The sequence below is a fragment of the Aplysia californica genome, unplaced genomic scaffold (assembly GCF_000002075.1).
Source record: "Aplysia californica isolate F4 #8 unplaced genomic scaffold, AplCal3.0 scaffold00711, whole genome shotgun sequence".
In the NCBI taxonomy this organism is placed as follows: domain Eukaryota; kingdom Metazoa; phylum Mollusca; class Gastropoda; order Aplysiida; family Aplysiidae; genus Aplysia; species Aplysia californica.
This window is the reverse complement of record NW_004797981.1, coordinates 88,975-107,665: the sequence shown is the minus strand read 5'-3', so window position 1 is coordinate 107,665 and position 18,691 is coordinate 88,975. Positions and strand designations below refer to the sequence as shown.

The window sequence follows — 18,691 nt, the reverse complement described above, 5'->3', positions numbered from 1 at the left end:
CCGCACCAAGGTCAGGAGGCAACATTTGTGGCTGATGTCAGCCGCACCAAGGGCAGCCAGCCGCCAAGTGGTACACCGAAGTTGTTCAGAAAACACCCACTGCACTCTATAAATTGAAGTCTTTAAATTCCCGGCCAGGTCCGGGCCCTTCCTGCCACCTTCAACTCCATAAAAATCAAGTTGTGAATCTCCTAGTGCAGAAACAATGCTTGTTGGCGAATTACACACAGGAACGACACTATCATCGTACAACATGGTTATATTTAGCAGAGACTATTGTTATTTTCAGCGATATTCTGTGACAAACGAAAGTATTTGTGTCAAGGCCGGAAGCTTTTATAGCTAGTTTCATTATTAGGCAGCTTTATGAAAAGAATGATTTTAATTAAACATGTTGATTTTTTTGTCTGAAGTGTCGATCAGGCTAACACAGCAACTAAACATGGATGGCTCTGTAAATAAATTATTGATGGCCAAGTGTCGATCGAAATTAATAAGCCCTTTTGTTTTCAGATGGCACCAAATAATGGCCTAGAGCAACGGTTCACACAAAACAAAAGCCCTGTACCACTTTCAACTCGAGGAAGTGACTGGTTATAAATATCTATGCTTTTTTAAACTAGACTTTGAGTGGGCCTGGTACCCTAGCAGGGGCAGTAGATGAATCATCCATTAGTTATAACCTGCCCCCAGTTTAAACCTAGTGCTAGTAATGTCTAAAAAGCTGGTACAACTGCTAGTAGTAGATTTATCACAAGACTAGGATAAGGAGCTGCCTACTGGTCTAGGTCTACTGTCAATGGAGACTAGGTGGGGCTGACTGTAGCATAAATTTATAGTAAATTAATTCTAACGTAATGGGCAGGTCAGTGGAAAAAAATATGGGCGCAAAGAATGAGTTAAGCAAATGAAGCTTAAAAAATACAGACATTTTCAAACTTTTCAATAACATTATACATATCTTGAACATCTGACATGAATTTTCTACTTCTTCTGCATTTCCCGGCTAGATCTATGGGGTAGTTGACTGCTAAGAATATAAAACAGGACGAAAGAACAGGAAAGGGGGACAAAGGGGAAAACATAAGAGAGAAAAAATGTTTCATCGCTGGCAGGTTTCAATCCAGAGAACATTGGATCAAGGCGAACACTGTAGGCCTACCTCTTACACCATCAAAGCCCCATTTTGTTGTTTATAAAAAATAGATAGCATATATTGTCTGACACATTTGTTTAGCTCATATCCTAGCTCGTCAGCAAACCCTATGTGCTTTGACATGAATTATCAGTGTCTTTCTAAAAGATCAGAAAAGTATGTTCCTATTATCATTCAACCATGTGATATCTCCTTTGAGGTGAAAATAGGGAAAGTCCTCCATCCCTACAAGACAAAACACACCTGCCCTTGCCCTCATTCTCTCCACTGTGTGTTGCAGCAGTTGTATGTCATGCTCTCGGTCCTTCAGCTCCTGCTTTAATAAGTGGACTTGTGACTTCCACACCTCTTCGTGTTGACGGCTTTCATTCATCATCATATCTGAGAAGTAAGGCAAGGAGTAAATTTTCTTTATTAGGTAAAGTAAATTTAAAAAACTCACTCTAAAAATACATTAAGAACATTTATCCCTCATGATGTCATAGCGACTCAGATGTGGTTCTATGGAGAATGAAGAACCTGGATGTGCATACTAGGGCAAGTTAGCTCTGAATGAAGGGCTGCAATTTACTTTTAACTTTTCTGTAATGAGTTAAAGAAAAGCTACATGTTAATCAGATGACAATTGTTATTTATTCGAGGAGACAAGTAAGACTGAGGTAATATGAGACCTGGACTTGCTCAAGACTTATAAAGAACAGGGCTGCCCTGTACCAGCATATGTTTTAGTAATCAACTAATAAGAAATGAGTAATCTGACTTTAAAATTCGTAATATGGCCATGGATTGTCTTCTTCCCTTGAGGGTAAAGGACAGGAATTGGAAATATTTTTTTTTAAATCTCTCACTGGCCTAGGCTGTTGCCTACACCACAGAAGAGCAGCTGCCTAGTGGGACTTCAGTGTTTTTATAGCGGCTGCAATTTCCTCTCTTGAATGTGGTTCGGTAACTATTGGGAGATCATTTCCGGCTGGAAGAATTTCTGGTTGGTTTTCTGGAGGTGGTCTGTTCAAGATTTGATCAAAGTGTTCTCTCCATCGGTTAAGTTGCCCCTCTGGGCTGAATATAGTCTTTCCTTCTTTGTCTTTCAGTGGTAGAGTGGGCTTGCTGAACCTACTTGAAAGAGTTTTTGTTGTCTGGTGTACAATCCGCAAGTTCCTGTCTGTCGCTGCTTTCTCTGCCTTTTCGGCCAGGCCATTCAGGTAGGTATTCTTGTGCTTCTTGATGGAATTCTTTACCTCCCGGTTTACTTCGGTGTACTCTTGTTGTGCAGCGCGTTTCTCAGTTCGGGTAAGGCTGTTGTTGACTTGGGCCTTCAGCTCTCTTCTTCTTTTGACTTTGTCTAGAGAGTCCTGTGAAATCCATTCATTCCTGGTGTTGTCTTTGGGTCCTAGGGTGCTCTGGCAAGTTGCATTTACTGCCTCTCTTATCTTATCCCAGTGTTCGTTGACTTCACATTCATCCAGATCTTACCAGGAAGTTTGTCGTTCACACTCTGCAGGCGGTTGTAGAAGTCATCTTTATTCTCCTCTTCTGCATTATTGGTTGGAGCATACACTTGTATGATGTTCATGTTAATGACCTTCTTCCTGCCATCTCTTACCTTGAGTTCTTTCTTAGTTGCAAATGAGGCCATGATGATCCTTGGACCATGCACTTTCCAGCCCCTGAATGTCTTTTGAGCTGTTTTGGATATGATAATCCCTACTCAAAGAGTACAAAATATTGCTGCCAAAATAATTACTAAAAAACTAAAGCATGATCATGTGACTCCTATCTTAAAAGCATTACACTGGCTCCCAGTGAAAGAGCCTATCATACATAAAATCTGTTTAACTTGCTACAAGTGCTTAAATGATTTATCACCGGACTATCTAAAACAGCTTTTAACACCCTATGTGCCTCCTAGAACGCTCAGATCATCTAGTGACAAAACAACCCTTGTTAAGCCTAAAATAAATTTCAAATCATATGGCCAACGCTCTTTTTCATATTTTGCCCCACTTGTTTGGAATAGGCTTCCAAAAACTATCAGAGAAGCAGAAAATCTAGAAATTTTTAAGAAGAAACTAAAATCATTTCTATTTTCATCATATTTCGATTAGACAGAATGCATCCAAGCTGTAGATCGTTGTGAGTTTGTATGTGCGTATGTGCATATGTATGTATGTGTGTATGTGAGTATGTATATGTGTGTGGTGCGTGCGTGAGTGAATATGTGTTTGCATGAGTATGTAACACTATGTATCTTTAAAATTGATTTGTAAATCCATTATATGTATCATGTTAAGCGCATAGAGCATTGCATAAGTGGATATGCGCTATATAAATGCAATCCATTATTATTATTACTCCTTCCCTGTGTGGTCCATCACTGTCATTTCCTGAATAAATGAAAAGCTCCCCCTCTTTCCTTTGCTTCTGTCCAGACTGGTTCAAGTGGGTCTCACTGATTCCCAGTATGTGTAGTTGGTATCGGTGCATCTCTTGGAGGACTTGTGCAGTTTTTCCAGCCTCATAAAGGGTCCTAACGTTCCATGAGCCAATCCGAAGAGATTTGGACTTGGATGATGATGGAGGCTTCTGCCCAGCAGCTTCCTTTCGGCTTTCACTGCCTTGCGTCATAAACTTTCCATTCAGAGAAGATCGACGATCAGCCAAGCAGAGATAATGGTTTTTGCTTGTATGTGTTTCTGTAACAGGTTCTTTTTACGAGAGAGGTTGTTAGCCTCGTGACTCAACCGACCTGGAGGCAGGATGACTCTGTTTCAGGAGTCACTACCTGGTTCGCAATTTAGTCGCCTCGTACGACACGCTAGGACCACTTCAGTCCTATACAGCACGGCAGATTTTTATTGGAACAGGAAAGGATTTTGTAAGGTATATGAAGAAACCCCCACCTTTTGACAAAGGCTCACACACATATATATATATATTCTTCATCGACATACATCACAACAAATACAGGGGCCCCTCAAGGATGTGTTTTGTCACCAGTTTTATTCACACTATACACGAACGATTGCCAAATAAACAACAGTGACATCAAGTTGATAAAAAAATTTGCAGATGATTCAACTATAATTGGGCTAATTCAGGCTGACCATAACGAAACCGATTACCGGAATTTTGTACTTAATTTTTCTGAATGGTGTGAAAATCATAAGCTGCTTTTAAATGTGAAAAAAACAAAAGAACTTGTCGTTGATTTTAGAATAAAGAAACTGCCCCTGCAGCCACTAAAAATGAAATGTGAAAACATCGAGCAAGTGTCAGACTATAAGTATTTGGGTGTTACAATAGACAACAAACTCAACTGGCGTGTCCACACTTCTCTCCTGCATAAAAAAGTGAACAAAAGACTATTTTTTCTAAGAAAGCTTAAGTATTTTAAAGTTGATAAAACATTGATGTCCATGTTCTACCATTCAACCATAGAAAGTATGATCAATTTTTGTATAACAGCATGGGCCGGGAACACAAGACAACAAGATAAAGAAAAATTAAATCGACTAATACGGAAAGCATGTAAAATTTCAACATCTTCATTCCCCTACTTGGATGAATCGTACATAACAGCTTGCACTAAGAAAATTAATTCCATCTTTTTAGACAACAAACATCCCTTGTTCCCTCAAATAAAAACAACAGTCAGAAGTAAAAGACCCATGCTTCTGATGTGTAACAAAGAAAGATACAGAAGGTCTTTTTTACCATCATCTATCAAAATGCTTCCATCTTAACCATCTTGTTTAGTGTACTTACGACCTTAGAGCATGCATCAAAATAACATTGAGTGTGTATCTAGCTTACGATTATTATTGCTTATATTGCTGCTCATTTATATTATGCATGTGATTGTAAGCCTACTTGTGTGTGCATGTGTGTGCACGTGTGTACGTGTGTGTGTGTGTGTGTGTGTGTGTGTGTGTGTGTGTGTGTGTGTGTGTGTGTGTGTGTGTGTGTGTGTGTGTGTGTGTGTGTGTGTGTGTGTGTGTGTGTGTGTGTGTGTGTGCGCGTGCATGTGTACTCGTGGTGGAACACCAAACCAATGTGCCAGGATCTGGACAATAAAGATGTATCTTATCTTATCTTATCTTATCTTATATATATATATATATATATATATATATATATATATATATATATATATATATATATATATATATTAAGTATACCAAGTGGTTATAATGACAGTAAAAGAAGCATTTGTACTTTTTATATAAGCAACTATGTTGTAGAATACATTATATAGCGGCAATAGAAACTTCCTACTTGGAGAGAAGCCTGTATTGTGCTTATTATTCAACATGCAAAAACAAAAATTGACACAGACATATCAAATTCTGTTGCTTGATCATGTCACATAATGTGGTGCAGTGTTAAGCACAAACTGAGTGGTACCCCTTGATTGTAAAATTTCCTGTCAGTAGCGGGTACTGTCACCCTTGCAATAATGCAAGCTTGGCATGTTCTATGCATTGATCCAGGAAGGTGTTTTTTCTTCTTTTTTTAATTAATTGTAGTGGGAGTCCATTCCATTCTTGAATAAAAGCTTGTCCCAGTCATTTCACTATGTTAGTGTCATTTTGAGAGCTCACTCTTAGGCCCACAGGATGACACATGCGGCGAGTAAGCTGGCAAAAGCAAAACTTTCACATTTTGTTGCTGAAGAGATACAGGCAATGTGTGGGCGCGCATTGTCTTGCTGGAATGTGTGCATACGTTTATGGGTTTAAAAGAAGGGAACCAAGTACGTCTACAGAACATTCTGATACTCGTTGGCATCGACCAAAGCTTTGAAAATATGCGGCAAGGTTCTGTGGTTGGAAGATATTCAACCCCACATCGCACTGCCACCACCCCATTTCTCTATTTCATGCATGCACCAGTCTGCTAGTCTCTCTCTCCCTCCTTTAAGTTTCCAAATTTTATGAGAAAAGAACTCAATCCTAAATGACTGTGGGCATTTGCCCAGTCAGTTCAAGTGTAATTCTTGGAAAGACGGCAAACGTTAGTCATTATAGGGCCACCTTGCTTAAACACCTACGCACTTACACACCAAGTGCATGAGAGTGCGTGCACGCAAATGAGCGCATGTGTGTGTGTTTGTCATGTTTAAACAAGTGCTCACATTTGAAAAATTGTAGAAGGCACAGTGAAATAATTTAAGAAACTGAGAACCATGCTTGTGGATTTAGTTTGACAAAATTATATGGGAATCCCACTATGCGTTATAGAAGTTCTGGGTGGTCAAACAAAGTGTTCTATGTTGCAGCAGCCACGAGAGACACACTCCCTTGCTCAACGTTGAAACGTCGAAGAATTTGTCAAGCAAGGGGCACATTGTTTTGCCTGAGTTCACAAAGGTTGGGAAAAGTCTGGACACAGCCCCATAATTGGAAGTCCCAACAGATTCATGTCGGAAAAGTGTGAAGGATCAGTCCACTCAGGCACATGGTTTCTCACAATTTCTGTTGAAGTGATTCTGGTTCCATCCAGTGACTACAGCTGCAGTGTGCTCCCCCTTTCTTCATCGTGGAACCACTCTTTCCATGAATGATATGTTAATAGAATGACACCTCAAGAAACCATCAACATATTTTGATCCGTTCCCTGACCTGGAAACCGGAAAGAGCTCAGTACATTGAAATATGACATGCCTTTAAATGAAGATCATGCACTAAAATTTTTGTAAACAGATATTTTTGAAAGGTGTAGTTCAACTCTTTGACACCGAATTGAATTCTTTGGCATTGCTCCCACTTCAGAGCGCCAAATGGCGTTAATATTCTGGTCATTGCAAACTTTATGTCCACGCTGTTAACCCTTCTTGTTGTTAGCCAGACACACATCTGGCCTACATACTATCCATGGACAGATTTCAGATATTCTACACCACCACAATAGAAACTGAAAAATTTTGATACCTCTTGCTATGGCAGCAATTTGGGAAGACAGCACATCACAAAAATAAACAAGTTGATCAGAAAGGCATAAAGAACAATTGGACTGGATCAAAACAAGCTAGCAAAAGTTTAAAAGCTACCAGCGACCTGTTATTTTCAATAGAAACCTGGATGAGTGGTTCGGACTAGATTTTTGTGGACTGGTATTTTACTACGACTATTGTCGTAGCTCGGTGGACGGAAGCGCGTGGCAGCTACGAATATACTCGTAGCTCGGGTGCAATGGGTTAGGCCTTTTTACAGCATGTTTATGAACCATCAACTAGGGCTGGATTCTGCTCGGTTAATCGAAGGCTTGTAAAGCAGTGGAAGTCTTGCGCTAGAGTCTTGCGAGCAGGCTTGTGGTTTGATTTGCCTCCCGCTTGCTACCGGAGGGAACTTCCGGTGAGTTGTGACTCGCGGACAGTCCTGCTGTACTGTGTCGTGACGTCGCGAACTCTCGTGGCAGTGGGCTCAGTACATATTATAGATTCTCTGGTTATTTGCGTTGAGAAGCTTGCACCAAAAGTGCAAGATTGGTTGGGTTTTTTTTATAGTTCGGTTGTAAAAAACAAAAAGCTCTATTCAATGCACTTAAAAATTAATATTGGATCGGCTATTCTTACGATGTTAAGGCCTGTTTATTTTTAATGTGCACGAGCCAAGGCTTCACCGTCGCACGCAAAAGACCTCAGTTCGATTCCCGTATGGGGAGAAATTTTTACTGAGAACCCCCGTCTTTCTGCTGGGGCGTTGTTCCCTCTCAGCCCAGGTTGGCCCTGACATTGGGTTGAAGTAGGCCTAGCCCGTCTCCTAAATGTTCTGTATTATGTCACTGTGAGTGTAACACATCTACAAAATAGGTTACATACATAACATACAAAAGCCAATCACAACGACCCCTGGAGTTCTCCATTCTAGGGTAATCTAAGTCTACTTATTCTTATTATTATCAGAAACCTAGGTCTCTGTTACTACAATACCACGCTCCCTCTCACTTATCCATTCGCTTAGCTGATCAACGGCGGGAAGTTAAAAATAACTTCAGCTCTCTACGCCTTGCACCAAAACAAGCCCAGCCTCTCCCTTCCTCCACGGTTCAAAGTTCACACAGCGCACAGTACTGTCTTGCTGTTTGAACACATCGGACTGTCTTGTCGCCATCAAGACGGTCCTACGCCATCGAGCCCATGCCGCTCGCTCGGTGTATCGAGACAGTACAAGTCAGCAGGTCAGGTTTGGAGCTTGTCCTGGGGCAAATCTGTAAGCCTAGCGCAAATCAGTACTGTGTGAATTGTGGGGCCTGTGGCAGCGGACGGGACTTGAGGCTTGTGCAGGCCTCGATTAATCGAGTAAACTACAGCGCCACGCCGCGCAGTGACTCTGTGGGCGAGATCTCTCACTCTCCCCCTCTCTCTTTTTCTGACGTAAGCGGCTTTGCGGATTGCAAGCAGGGTGGGGATGATGAGGGGGCCTAACACGAGTGGCTTCGCGGATTGCTAGTTGCTGTGGACTTGAAGTTTAGACTAGACCAAGGAGGTTACAGTTTGCGCTAGACTCAACTTATCATGCTGGTGATTTGATTTGATGATTTGACCTACTGATTTGAGGCTTGTGACTTGAACTAGGGGCTTGTGAGCACGAGCGGGTTTGCTACCGGGGTACAGCCCTACCACCAACCATGACATGATGTCTGGCTTTTATACTGATTCTATTTATTCACATCATTTCTTACTTTCTTGATTTTTCCTAACTTTGTTGAGCTCAGCGGTGAGTCTGTCCACTTCTGCCTGCGTCTCAGCAAGCTGTTTGCGGCTCCTGTCTTTGACCATGTCCAACTCTCGTTCCAAAGCCAGAGCATGGCTGTGTGGATGATCCCTGAGAGCTGATGTTTCTGAAGGCGCTCCATCAGCTCGGTACAGGGACAGCTGTCTTTCAAGATCAGCTATTCTTTCATCATATTGCAACTGGGAATACAACAACAAAAAATTGAAATCAAATACACTGTAGCTGCTGCTTGAAATTTCCGCTTGCGGAAAATGAAAAAACCTCATGCATCCTGTACTTAACAGCAACATCATTTTAACTTCTGACAAAAAGTTGTTTAGTTTTTTTTTTGATCACCCTGTAAATTTTACACATGGCACACCGGCAGTGGAATTTTAGTTGTAGCGGGGGGGGGGGGTTCTCCGCCAAGCGCCTTATCACATTGGGGTCACGGGGGTCAGCTCCCTGTCGTCGCTCTGTCTGGGCTGACTTCATTTTTGGTACTTTTCAACGTACAGTTTTAGGTGTATCCTTGTATTTATGGTAATTATCATTTAATGCACCCAAAGCACACATTTTTGCTCTTGAGACAACGGACATTGTAACTTGTCTGGTTATTTCGTCAGACGTGCTAAAGTCGGCAATGCTAAAAAATTGTCAAATTTTTCGTACAAGTGTGAATGAAAAAAAAAATCAATGTAAAATAAAAAGCACAACAAAAACTGTGGAACTTTTGGAACATGAATGACATAGCACTGGTGCAGATACTCCGAAAAGATGGTATCTGCGCGTATAATAGGAAGCTGTAATTTTGCAACTTTATCCACCTGGCACTCAATTCGTTATGAAGTAATTCCTCCAAATACAGTCAAACCTGTGTAAGACGGCCACCCATTGTCAAGGAGAAAAGTGGTCGTATAAGACAGGTGGCCGTCTTAGGCAGGACTGATCAAGATAAAGAAAACAAACCATTCCCATCTGAGGCCCCAATCGAAAGTAGCCCCTTTATGTTGTCTTTGTTGGTGTTGTTGTTGTTGGTTTGTATTTCGTTTGTAACTTTTATTTTGTCGCTGATTTTGCACAAGGGTGACAATAAAACGAAATGTATCAGACAAGGAAGACCGAGTGCCATGTTAAAACAAACACATGGGTCGCCACCACTCGGAGAACGAGCGACGCTTCTGTAACAAGTTCAGGTTACTTTGTTACAGACTGGGTAAACAGTGACCACTCATCTCACTTACGATTTGTGTATGAGTTCTGGGTGGGGCTTATGGGTTATGAGGGATCACACGCTTACCTCACCAGCAGCTGAAAATTGGTAGCTATTGGTCAACAGTGGGAGGGGCCTACGCAACATGATCGGTTGGAGGGACTACCTAACAACAACGACAGGTGATTGAATTATGACGGCTCGCCCACAACGCCAGGGGCCAATGCACAATTTATGTCAAAACGTAATGGAGTCACTAAGGTGACCGTCTAAGACAGGTATTATTGCTTAGTATGATAGGGGTTGTGTGTTAAATTATGGTGGCCGCGGCCGCGTTGGACAGGTGCCCGTTTTACACAGTTAAATTATATAGAAAAAACGCAAGGGGGGAAATGGAAAGTGGCTGTTTGTACAGGTGGCCGTCTTATAGAGGTGGCCGTCAGGGCAGGTTTGACTGTACAACTTTATGTGTCTAATATAATCGAGAATATTCGCATATTTTCTCTAAAGTTTATCAAAATTACCCTGATGGCTCTCTATGAAAAAGTGCAAACCGATTTTAGTGCCAGAATACATCTACAACAATGTAATACACGGACATTAGGCTATCAGTTACACTCCATAAATTATTCCTTATTTTTCTTAAAACGCTAGATATTGGCTATCAGTTACACTCCATAAATTATTCCTTATTTTTCTTAAAACGCTAGATCTAGGTTTTGTAAGTTGACTGAATAACAGGGATGACTTCTCGTGATTGTATTATAAGAATAATTTCTAGCTTTCCAGTGACACTGAATCAGCACCAGGCTTTTCCAGCTTTTATTTTCGTTTCTTTTTTAGTTTAATTTAGTATGGGGTTTTAAGGCGCTCGCAACTGCATAAGGTCATATGAGCGCACGAAACACAAGTTGGTTGCATTCCCAACAGTTCACTGCACGGTTGGTCAACTATCTATTATCTATTTGTGGTGGCCGAATTTTGCTATTCAAAAGGCTTTTCAATGGCTGCATCGATCGACATGCGGTTTTCACCAAAAGATTCTTTAAAATATTCTCCAGATCATGATGCCCTTCGTTTTTTCAGTTTGGAGACAGTTTTTCTGCAAAAAGCTAAATTTCTTTATTTGGGCTTTTGTAGGCCGACGCTTCCGTCTCTGTAATTTTAGAAAAGGAGGTTTCCGTTCACTAACCGGGCGCACTGTTTTGAGAGTAGGCTATAGATCTAAACCTTCTAATTTGTGCATCTCTCAAGATTTATTGCTCCATTCCAGTAGAATGTAAATTACATCATAGACATAAGCCAATGACCTTCTGCTGACGTTAATGCACCGATCATTCCAGCTAGTTAGACTTTAAAATGTTAAAATATTAAAATTCGGTGTAAATATATTTTCAATTTAAAACAACTCTTACAAATAACAATAACATTTTAAAAAATGTTGTTTCATTTTATAATTTCCCATGAAGGCCAAAGGCCTTCATAAAATCCAAGATTCTGTTAGGACCAACGACGGAAAAAAACGTCTTGCATTTGAAGTATTTCCTTCGGACCTCTCCAAAGTCTAGACATTCGGTTAAAATATGTCTAATGGTAAGTCTGATTTCTTTACATTCATAAGTGTCCGCGCATATGTCCGACACAAAAACTAAGAATGAATTTCAGCTGTCATTATTTTTATTCCATACAAGAAGTTCATCTCTACCCATGCATTAACACACTTTTGGGTTTTTTTAAAATCTCATACTATATAGTTGTGTGCAGGCTGCCACAGACACAGCATGATTCATGAACAAACACAGAGTAACTTTCTCTTGGTTAGAATGGTAGAACAAGAGCTAACGCTGAGTGCCTTTAGTTAAAAAATGCAGATGTGCATCTTTTTTCTCTTATATCTTGACAATTACTCCTCGCTCAGATTTAAGATTTCTCATGGTAAAAGACATGATATTCGTAGTCAGTTTAACACAGATTTTGGAAAGATCTGTTGTGCCTTTTTAAAATAGACAATAATCTATTCATAAGTATGTAACTAAAATAGGATAAAGTGGGTACTCTACAAACACTTATCTAGAACAAAAACTAAGGTACAGAAATTAACCATTCTAACACAGAATAAATCTCAAGACATTGAGCTTTTAGAACATGCACGTAATGGTTTGTTGTGTGGAATGGGGAAGAAGTTATATCATTTCAAACATAGACAAAAATGCGAACTTCTTAACTTACACCGGCAAAGTCGCGTCAGGGCTCATTAACCCAGTGACCCCCGAGTCGGGGAGCTCCGGCGGGCTGCTGAGTCACGCTAACTAAAGGTAACAGAATCGGGTGAAAAGTGACGCCGTGTACAGAGTGATCCGAAAAAAACAAACTAAACAACTTTTTTTCTACATATCTCGCACAAAAATTGTAATAGAATGCTGTTCTCTGGAGCAGATTGTATTCATTCAAAACGAATTTATTTGACATAAAATTCATAAGGGTGAAATTATTTTTGAAACCGAATGCAGAGTTACTGATATCATCTGAAAGCTTATTTATTTGCCTTGCTTTCAATGAAAAAAAAATCCATTTAGCTTGAATAGAAGTTAGCCGTGCACTCTCGGCATTGAGAAGAATAGGACTGACGTGGTGCTAGCGTGTCGTACGAGGCGACTAAATGGTGAACCAGGTAGTGACTCCTGAAACAGAGTCATCCTCCCTCCAGGTCGGGGGTTGAGTCATGAGGTTAACAACCTCTCTCATAAAAAGAACCTGTTACAGAAACACATACAAGCAAAAACCATTATCTCTGCTTGGCTGATCGTGGATCTTCTCCAAATGGAGAGTTTATGATGCAAGGCAGTGAAAGCCGAAAGGAAGCTGCTGGGCAGAAGCCTCCACCATCATCCAAGTTCAAGTCTCTTCGGATCAGCTCGTGGAACGTTAGGACCCTTTATGAGGCTGGAGAAACTGCACAAGTTCTCCAAGAAATGCACCGATACCAACTACACATACTGGGAATCAGCGAGACCCACTTGAACCAGTCTGGACAGAAGCGAATGAAAGAGGGGGAGCTCTTCGTTTATTCAGGAAATGACAGTGATGGACCACACAGGGAAGGAGTAGGGATGATCATATCAAAAACAGCTCAAAAGACATTCAGGGGCTGGGAAGTGCATGGTCCAAGGATCATCATGGCCTCATTTGGAACTAAGAAAGAACTCAAGGTAAGAGATGGTAGGAAGAAGGTCATTAACATGAACATCATACAAGTATATGCTCCAACCAATGATGCAGAAGTGAAGAATAAAGATAACTTCTACAACCGCCTGCAGAACGTCATGGACAAACTTCCAGGTAAGGACATCAACATTGTCACGGGAGATCTAAATGCAAAGGTAGGTTCAGACAATAGTCACAATGAGGAAATCATGGGCAGACACGGATTAGGAGACAATGGAGAAAGGTTCCAAAACTTCTGTACATTCAACAACTTGGTCATTGGAGGTACAATCTTCCCACACAAAAGGATTCACAAGGCCACTTGGGTCTCCCCGGACGGAACAACGGAAAACCAGATTGATCACTTTTGCATCTCCCGAAAGTTAAGACGCTCACTGGAGGACGTCCGAGTCTTACAAAGAGCACACGTTGCATCAGACCATCATTTGATCCTTAGAAAGATGAAACTAAAACTGAGAAGATATGCACAAGTCGCCGCTGGAAATCGTCTAAAGTATGAAGTGAGCCTTCTGAAAGACCCAGTAAAAAAGAATGAGTTCAAGTTGAAACTGAAGAACAGATTTCAAGCCCTTCAAGATCTGGATGAATGTGAAGTCAACGAACACTGGGATAAGTTAAGAGAGGCAGTAAATGCAACTTGCCAGAGCACCCTAGGACCTAAAGACAACACCAGGAATGAATGAATTTCACAGGACTCTCTAGACAAAGTCAAAAGGCCCAAGTCAACAACAGCCGTACCCGAATTGAGAAACTCGCTGCACAACAAGAGTACACTGAAGTAAACCGGGAGGTAATGAATTCCATCAAGAAGCACAAGAATACCTACCTGAATGGCCTGGCCGAAAAGGCAGAGAAAGCAGCAACAGACGGGCACTTGAGGATTGTACACCAGACAACAAGAACTCTTTCAGGTAGGTTCAGCAAGCCCACTCTACCAGTGAAAGACAAAGAAGGAAAGACTATCTTCAACCCAGAGGGGCAACTTAACCGATGGAGAGAACACTTTGATCAACTACTGAACAGACCACCTACAGAAAACCAACCAGAAATTCTTCCAGCCAGAAATGACCTCCCAATAGACACGGAACCACCTTCAAGAGAGGAAATTGCAGCCGCTATAAAAACACTGAAGTCCCACAAGGCAGCTGGTCCTGACCATATACCACCGGAAGCCCTTAAGGCAGAGAAAGATACGTTTGTAGAAATTCTCTATGCTCTATTTGGAAAAGTTTGGCAAAAGGAGGAAATACCATCAGACTGGAAGGAAGGCCACCTAATCAAGCTGCCAAAGAAAGGAGACCTCAGCAATTGTAACAACTACAGAGGCATTACACTCCTTTCCATACCTGGGAAAGTCTTCAACAGGATACTCCTGGAGAGAATCAAGCTGGCAACAGATGAGAAGCTTCGAGGAAACCAGGCAGGATTCCGCAAAAACCGATCATGTGTGGACCAGATCGCTACTCTACGTATCATTGTTGAGCAATCGCTTGAATGGAATTCACCACTCGTGGTCAACTTCATTGACTATGAAAAGGCGTTTGACAGCGTAGACAGGGAAACTCTGGAAACTCATGCGGCATTTTGGAATACCCGAGAAAATCGTCAAGCTTGTGAAGGCCACCTATGATGGAACAAGCTGCCAAGGCTTCCACGAAGGACAACTTTCAGAACCATTCCGGGTACAGACAGGAGTGCGACAAGGATGTTTGCTCTCACCTTTTCTCTTCATACTGACAATTGACTGGGTCATGAAAGAAGCCACCAGAGGCAAACGTAATGGAATACAATGGATCCCTTGGCAGCAGCTGGACGACTTGGACTTCGCCGATGACCTTGCACTGCTCTCTCACACATGCTCAGATGCAAGAAAAGACCAAGGAACTCAACAGCCTATCAAGGAGTGTTGGCCTACATATACATCCAGGCAAGTCAAAAGTAGTGAAGCTAGGAAAAGTTTCAAACCTTGCTGTGACAGTGGAAGACACTCCCCTGGAAGAAATGGACTCCTTTACCTACCTTGGAAGTGCCATTGATGGTAAAGGTGGAACTGAGGCAGATGTTAAAGCAAGAACCGCCAAGGCAAGGTCAGCCTTCAAGCAATTATCAAAAGTCTGGAAAGCAAGCAACATCTCACTGCGCACCAAGATTAGACTTTTTAACTCCAACGTTAAGTCTGTGCTCCTCTACGGCTGCGAAATTTGGAAGACAACGAAGACAGTACTGAATAAGGTCCTGACTTTCATCAACAGATGCATGAGGAGTATTCTAAGAATTAAGTGGCAGGAGAAATGAAGATCTGCGGGAAAGGACAGGACAAAAAGATATAGAAGTAGAAATAGGACTAACAAAGTGGCGATGGATGGGACACACATTAAGAAAGCCCAGCGGAAACATCACAAGACAGTCACTGCAGTGGAACCTACAGGGAGCACGAAGCAGGGGTAGGCCACGGGAAACATGGAGGAGATGCGTGGAAAGGGAACATGAGAGAAATGAAGCTCACTTGGAACGAGCTTGGAAGGATGGCTCAGGACAGAGATAAATGGAAGGAGTTTGTATGTGACCTATACCCTGAAAGGCATTGATGATGATGATTCATGAATAGAAGTCGAGATATTTGCGATTGAAGGAGGTGGGGTAGTCTGGTTTCAGTGGTAAAATTAATGGAAAAATGGCTGCCAAAGTTTGGTAACTTCAATAGCTTAAGAGTCCTTGAAAACTGAAAATTACATATTTTGTGCTTTTATTTTTAAACGTTTTTCATTAAAAATTCACATGGCAATGTGTTTTCATATGAATGTAAAAGGTGTTTACCAAAAAACAAAATTTCGATAAAAATGGCCAAACTGGTGGAAAAAAAGCCTTGCTCTTGTGTTTCATTATTTTGACGAGCGCTAGATTTCACCATGATGCCTCACAAATGTCATTGAGGAAATGTTCACGCTTTTCAAGACGACTGAGGAATCATGAACACCCTGCCATCCTCTGATCCATGTCAACCTCACAAACATAAAAATGATAGTGTCATAAGTGAATATATTTCTTGAGAAAGCAGACCTGAAATCCTAGCCGCAGACATCGTCAGCGGACAGATGTCTTGTGAGACTGGACTACTGAATTCTTTATCCTGTTGACCTTTAAAATTTAAAGGGGTGCGAAGGTGCGTTTTCAATCTGTAGTGGTCGTTTTGTTTAGGAATTTTTAAATTCTGATTCACTATAGATTCAAACTAACAGATTATCTTCACCCATGATATCAAAGAAAGCCTTGAGGGCACTTTAGCTTTATTTCTGTACCTTATGCGGAACTTACGAAGTGTTGGAGATGACGAGTTGGTAGGAAGGTAATGCTCAATACAAAAAACTTTTCTCTTTACTCAACATAACTATGATCTGAGTAGACAAAGAAAATTTGAGAAAAACAATATCTGCAAACTTCTGTTGACTCATTAGACGGCTGTAGTTTGCAATGTGGCCTGATTGTTATGACTATTAGTGCCAGGCTTAACTCTTCATGTCCGTAGAGGATTTTCGTTCTGACCGAAGCCTACCAGGGACTGATCCTATAACATGAAGCTACAGCGAGCATGTAGCACATCTCAGTGATTGGCCAAAATATAGATGACGTATTTCAGCCATCTAATTTTGGCGTCTCGTGGGGTTTATCTCGCCACGGTTCGCGCCCACTTTGCCGCAGGCTTCGTCACTGAGCAGCGAGGAGAGGTTAATTTCATCACCGACTGTTTGGTGTGTGTGTGTGTGTGTGTGTATGCGTGTGTGTGTGTGTGTGTGTGTGTGTGTGTGTGTGTGTACAACTTTGAGGAAAAGCGAAATTCATTAAACAAGAATTCCTGAGATTGTTTATAAAAGATAACACAAATTAATACACCAAAAAAACCCCAAACAAATTAAGCAAACAAACAACAAGAACAAAGGGGTAAAAATGAAAAATGGTAGGGGGAGGGCTCTCTCTCTCTCTTTCTCTCTCTCTTTCTCTTTCTTTCTCTCTCTCTCTATCTATCTATCTCTCTCTCCTTCTCTCTCCCTCTTTCTCCCCCTCTTCTCCTATGTCTGTCTGTCTGTCTGTCTGTCTGTCTGTCTGTCTGTCTGTCTGTCTGTCTCTCTCTCTGTCTCTCTCTTTTTCCCTCTTTCTCCCCTCCCTTCTCTGTCTGTCTGTCTGTCTCTCACTCTCTCTCTTTCTATCCCTTTATCCCTCCTCCCTTCTCTGTCTGTCTCTCTCTCTGTCCTGGTGTCTGTCTGTCTCTCTCTCTGTACTGGTGTCTGTCTGTCTGTCTGTCTGTCTGTCTGTCTGTCTCTCTCTCCCTCCCTCTTTCTCCCAATCCCCCTCTCTGTCTGTCTGCCTTTCTGTCTCCGTCACGGTCTCTCTCTCTCTCTCTCTCTCTCTCTTTCTCCCCTCCCTTCTCTGTGTCTGTCTGTCTGTCAATCTCTCTCTGTCCCGGTGTCTGTCTGTTTGTCTGTCTGTCTGTCTGTTTGTCTGTCTATCTCTCTCTCTCTATCTCTCTCTCTCCCTACCTCTTTCTCCCCCTCCCCCTCTCTGTCTGTCTGCCTTTCTGTCTGTCATGGTGTCTCTCTCGCTCTCTCTCTATCTCTCTCTCTCTCTTTCTCTCTCTTTCTCTCCCTCTATCTCCCCTCCCTTCTCTGTCAATCTGACTGATTGTCTGTCTGTCTGTCGATCTCTCTTTGTCTCGGTGTCTGTTTGTCTGTCTGTCTCTCTCTCGCACTCTTTCTCTCTCTCTCTCGCTCTATCTATCTATCTATTTATCTATTGATCTATTTCTCTCTCTCTCTCTTTTCCCCCTCCTATTTCTCTCCTCCACCCCAACCTCTCTCTCTCCCTCTCTGTCTTTGTCTCTCTCTCCCTCTTTCTCCCCCTCCCCCTTTCTGTCTGTCTGTCTGCTGTCTCTCTCTATCTGCCTGTCCCGGTCTCTCTCTCTTTCTCTCTCTCCCTCCCTCTATCTCCCCTCCCTTCTCTGTCTGTCTGTCTGTCTGCCTGTCTATCTATATCTGTCCAAGTGTCTGTCTGTCTGTCTGTCTGTCTGTCTGTCTGTCTGTCTGTCTCTCTCTATCTCCCTCTCTCTCCATACCTCTTTCTCCCCTCCCCTTCTCTGTCTGTCTGCCTGTCTGTCTCTGTCCCGGTCTCTCTCTCTCTCAGTCTCTTTCTCTCTCTCTCTTTCTCTCCCTCTATCTCCCCTCCCTTCACTGTCTGTCTGTTTGTCTATCTCTCTCTGTCCCGGTGTCTGTTTGTTTGTCTGACAGACAAACAGAGAAGGAGAGAAAGAGATTGAGAGAGAGAGAGAGACAGGCAGACAGACAGTTAGACAGAAAGATTAGGGAGGGGAGAAAGAGAGAGAGAGAGAGA

General features: G+C 42.0%; 1 protein-coding gene across 3 annotated transcripts in view; it reads right to left on the bottom strand.

Annotated features, from left to right (window-relative positions):
* The window catches only part of LOC101860772 (centrosomal protein of 162 kDa), a gene marked incomplete at its 5' end in the record, with an annotated part of 133,182 nt that overhangs the window by 26,416 nt on the left and 88,075 nt on the right, over window positions 1–18,691 (bottom strand). For all 3 annotated transcript variants that reach the window (XM_013088260.1, XM_035972496.1, XM_035972497.1), the window contains 2 exon segments: window positions 1,400–1,537; window positions 8,840–9,071. In XM_013088260.1, the coding sequence (XP_012943714.1) occupies window positions 1,400–1,537; window positions 8,840–9,071 (370 nt within the window).